Raw genomic sequence first — 5,000 nt, 5'->3', positions numbered from 1 at the left:
ATGAGGTGATGGTGCACAGTAAAGGGGAATGGAGGTAAAGGTTTTGACAGGAAATGTGCGGAGTCGTGTTGAGGGAAGATAGTAAGGTGACGGTGCAAGATAGACGCGGGTGGCGGTAAAGGTTTTGAGAGATAATGTCACGGTGAAGAGGGATGAGTAAAATGATGGTGCAAGGTAAAGGGAAGTAGAGAGGAAGGTTATAAAAGGAAAGACAGGTGGAAAGAATAAAAGATGGCGCAAGACTATAACAAGAAAACTGGAAAGACGAAGAGAAGGACAAGAGAACGGAAATTGTTTTAACCTCTTTCGGCTGATGCTAAACAGTTTTATTCAGGTATGAGGCAGGGTCGGTCTAAATTGGGCTAATTCGGACCACGTGATGAATAGAATCGCTAAGCATTAATTGAATAATAATAATAATAATAATGATGATATATCACATTAGCGAGGGTACCAATTTTCTTCCAAGTGGAACTTGTTTTATTCTGACTGATGCTAAACAATTTTATTCTGTCATGCAGTGTGGAGTGCCCTTTGGTTGAAAAAGGATAAACCTGGCTTGAACTTCCACTTGACAGAGTGACACTTGTATCTTTATTCGGCCGAGTGTCAGACGATTTTACTTATCCTTGAGGCACTCCACTATTAACCCATTTTGAACCCTTTCAATACCTTACTAAGCTTTTCTTTATTTTCTCAGTCGCCAAGCGATTTTATTCATTTGAGGGGTAACCTGCTTGGGGTGAGGTGGGGGCAGTGGGCGAGCATAGGTTCCCGAGGATAATGACGGAGTAAAGTGAACCCAAAAGGAAACCATGAAAACTCACTACGACGGATCGTTAATGCAAAGATGATCTACCGTAAGGGAGGTAGACGAGGTCGTAATAAAGGTCACTGGTAGGTGATAAAAGATGGAGATACAAGGCGAAGGCAGTAGCTGAGAGTTCGAAACATAAGGCAAATGTAGTAGATGGAAGTTGAAATTATAAGGCGGATATGATGGATAAGAGGTCATGTTGCAAAGAAATTGTAGTACAAGGAAATTTCTACCTCAAAGCAAAATTTGTTTATAGAAATTCATGATATAAGGTTAAAGTAGTAGATGAAAGGTCTTAACACAAGACGAAGATGATAGATAATAGGTCCTAATACAAGGCAAATATAGTAGATAAAACAAATAGTAATAAAAGAGACTATGAATTAAAGCAAATGGTAAAATAAAAGAGCACAAGAGGAATCTCACAATGAACATATCCAACAAAAGGGAACAAATTTTACAGAACTCGTTCAGTCTAAGGCCAGAGGGTTTCATCCACGTGAACAAATTCACCAACAGCCAGCCAGAAGGAAGCTTAAACAGAAGACCCTCACGAAGGTGTTGGGGACAATAGCGGAATGGAAGAGGCGTCAGGTGCAAGGGGGCGGCGCTGGTGGTTCCTCTGGTGGTGGTAGTGATGGTGGTGGTGCAAGGAGCTGGAGGTGGCCTAGACGTAATCTGCATTGCAAATATAGGCTAAGGAAAAGCTAACGAGAGGTGGGCCTTGCCTTGGCCCCTTGCTAAGCTCTCCTAGCCCGCTCAGACCGACTTGGCGCCCCTCCCCCTCCACCTCTCTCTCTCTTCCCTCCCCTCCCTCCCCCTCATGCGTCCTCCTCGCTGTCTACATAATTATCTTGCTTTATCCTCTTCTTCTATATGTAACAGCTCTGATTTATTTGTGTAGTAATGTCTCTTGTAACCTGCACAGTTTTAAAACTATCCTTATTTAAGGTTTTTCTTACGATTTTGTAGCATCTGTTTCAATATGTTCCATTTACAAAGGCCTTAATATATTTTTTATTACTTCGTCTTAGAAGGATATTTTTATTCCTCTCCTTCATCCTTTTCTTCTAATTTTTCTCCACCATTTCTGGTTTATTGTTTCCAAAGCTTCTTTTATTTACGTAAGTTCAAAATAATTTCTCTTTTGTCTTTTGACCGAAATAATTTTTCTTCTGTATTTCCAGCTTTTTTTAAAACTGTTTATAAAGGTTTCATATGTTTTTTCTTTTCCTTTTTCTTGTCTTTTCTATCGAACTGTGCTTTTTCCACCTCGGACTGAGCACACTTCTTTACAAAGACTCTTATCCAGGCTAAGTATTTATATTTTTCTCCATCAGCATTGAATTATGTCTTATTATTCTTATGTATCTTTTACCCACGTCTCCTTTACTGTCTCACGCAATTCCTTTTGTTTATTTCATTCTCTGATCCTCTAATTTTTGCTGTTTATCTTGGCCTCATCTTGACTTTCCTGCCTCTATAGATTATCTTTCTTTATGCCTTTGTTCCCGCCCTATTCTGCAATCACTTTGTCTTATTTTCCTGAATTTAATCAACTGGTTTCATTTCTTCGCCAATTTTTCGTTTTATTTTCACTTTGCATTGGGCTTTGTTCCCGCCTCGTAGATACACAAGCCCGAGTTCGAACCCCTACGATATGTCCATGAAATGCTTATCTACGTTCTTATTCTCTTGTTTCTTTTATCGTTCACATTCCCCCCGTCTCTTTGACGATTCTCATCTTATCCGTGTATCTTATCACTTACGAGTGCTTAAATCATGTCTTCCCCTTTGCTTCTATCATCACTCTCTTTCATTTCCCTCTCCTCCTTTCTGTTTACATAAATTCAGCTTCATTTCCTTGTCGTCCACGTCTCTGATGATGATTTTGCTTTACTCCTTTACTCCCTCGTTTATTAAGGATATGTCTTCTTCCAGTCTACATTACCACTCCTTTTTATTGCTTCCCTCTTTCTGCCTTTTCGTCAGTGTCTCGCTTCTCTTATCTTGCATAATCATCAACTTTTGCTTCCTTCCCTCTTCCGTCTGATAAGGAAATTATTCATCTGTCCTCTTTTTCTTTCTTTCTTTCTTTCTTTCTTTGCATCTTTCCTCTAACTCCGTTTTCTTGTATTTTTTTCTGCTACTATTTCTGTCACAGTGATGCGTCGTAGCTTCCATCTTACACTAATAAAGAAATAATTCTATATCATTCTTTTTCTCTTTTTCACGCCTAGATTCAAACTCTAATTTCTTTCACCTTCTATTTCCTAGTTTCTGAGCTTGTATTATATAATTTTCATTTCTTTCTTTTGCCTCAACTTTGATAAGAAATCTCTTTGCCTTTCTCTTATTAAATATTGTCTTCCCGTCTTGCATTTCTTTTCCACTTTTTTATTTTTATTCAATTCTTCCTTATTTTTCATTCCATTCGAGGATTGTGATCTTTGTGCACAAATACCTTTTCTTTCCTCTCACGAGGTTCAGTCTTAATGGTTCCCTGCTGGACAAGTCTATCCCTTCGCTGAGACCAAAGTCTGACACTTTTACTCAGTTTAGGGTCAGGTACTAGACAGAAGGGTGTCTTAATTAAGAACATCAAGTGGAAATGGTTAAATCTCAACCCTGATCTATTTTTTTTTGGGGGGGAGGGGAGGGGGAGGGGGGGAAGGGGGAGGGGGGGAGCTTCCTCTCTCGTACCATTCGTCTTTAGGAACTTCTCTCCCGCTCCAGATATGAAATTCCCCCTTTATGCCTTTTTCAGCCGTTTATTCTTTAAAACTCATCTTCCTCTTGCAGACCTTGAAACCTTTTACGTCTTGCGAGAGAAGACGAAGGCGGTGTGGGCTGCGGTTGTAGGCTATAAAGTTACACGCGGCGAATGAGGGCTGGCCTCGTAAAATCATGATTCCACGGGCAAACTTGAGAAAATGGGGGGAGCAGACTTGCTGGATTGCCCATTAAAACAGGGCCGGCCAGGAAAAGGGGGGGAGGGGGAGGGGGGCAGGGAATGGGAAAGGGGAGCAGGGGGGGGCAGGGGAGGCGCACGGGGACAGGGAACAGGAAAGAGGTGTAGGGGTTCAGGGACGGGAGTGATGGGCGGCATGGGCGCCGCTCGAGGTGAGAAGAAAAAGAGAAAGAAAAAGAAGGTGTGGGTGGGGACTACGCTAAATCTCGACATTACCATGTTATACTCGCGCCAGAGCCGGCAGAAGTTCGCTTCCTGTGATTTCAAGTCCTATGCATATATAATTTTCGTTGCTAGATATTTGATACAACTTTCTACGCACTATTTGCCTTGAAATAAAAACAGTTTATTCTTGGTAAACAAACTTGCATTAATGCAACTCAACTTCGAGTTTCTACCTACCTCCGCTCCATTTTCCTTATTTTTTTCCGCCATTTTCCTCTGCTCGCTTTCCAGAGGAAGTCTGTAAGCTAAAGAAACGGGCTAGCAAACTACAAACGACAAACTACCAGTCATGCTGGCGCGCGGCACTCAAACAAAAGGTGCAAGAAATGACGGTGCCGCACACAGCAAAAGTGCACAAAAAACAACAACAACTAAACAACAGCAACATCGTCATTATCATCACCAACAAATACATGGATGAAACGGTGCAACAGACAGGTGCTACTCAATTTACAGGTGTTTGGGAAGTGCATAGACTCGTGGGTGACGGCCAATGAAGACTAAGATTGTGTGACGTCACGCCACAGACGTGCAGGTGGGTGCGGCAAGCTACGTTGGAGGAGGACCAGGGGGTGGGTGGGTGGGGGGTGGGACACTACTGTAGGAGGTCCGACACCCTCGGCAGCAGGTGGGTGGGTGCAACAAGGCAAGGCACACAGGAGGAGGGCCATCGATGTTACCTGTTGATGGAGGACACAGAGGGCACGTTTTCCTGGGAGCAGACACCTTCTGCCAAGAGTCTGTCTCGGATCTCCCAGGCGAACATGGTAGGATTCTCCCTCTTGTACTTGGCAATGGCGTCAACAACCACCGGCGTGGCCACCTTAGGCTTTGAGCCACCGATGACGCCAGCCTTATAACTGCCCGTCTCGTAATATCTAGAAACGAAAGAGAACAGTAGGCGCCCGGTTAGTCAATGCAGAAAGGGGGAACTCACCTGTTAATACTCGACACGGAGGGAACACTCTCCTGGTCGCACACACAGTC

At 42.8% G+C, this 5,000-nt stretch overlaps 1 protein-coding gene across 5 annotated transcripts in view; it reads right to left on the bottom strand.

Moving 5' to 3' along the window:
• LOC143025523 (uncharacterized) overlaps positions 1–5,000 on the bottom strand; it is a 136,668-nt gene that overhangs the window by 85,702 nt on the left and 45,966 nt on the right. For all 5 annotated transcript variants that reach the window (XM_076185312.1, XM_076185310.1, XM_076185314.1 and 2 more), the window contains exon 2: positions 4,694–4,891. In XM_076185312.1, the coding sequence (XP_076041427.1) occupies positions 4,694–4,891 (198 nt within the window). The remainder of the gene's footprint in view (positions 1–4,693; positions 4,892–5,000) is intronic.

Source organism: Oratosquilla oratoria, chromosome 5 (genome assembly GCF_046742065.1).
Source record: "Oratosquilla oratoria isolate Oo_2021 chromosome 5, ASM4674206v1, whole genome shotgun sequence".
In the NCBI taxonomy this organism is placed as follows: domain Eukaryota; kingdom Metazoa; phylum Arthropoda; class Malacostraca; order Stomatopoda; family Squillidae; genus Oratosquilla; species Oratosquilla oratoria.
Note: the sequence above shows the minus strand (reverse complement) of the source record. Positions and strands in the feature narration are given on the sequence as shown.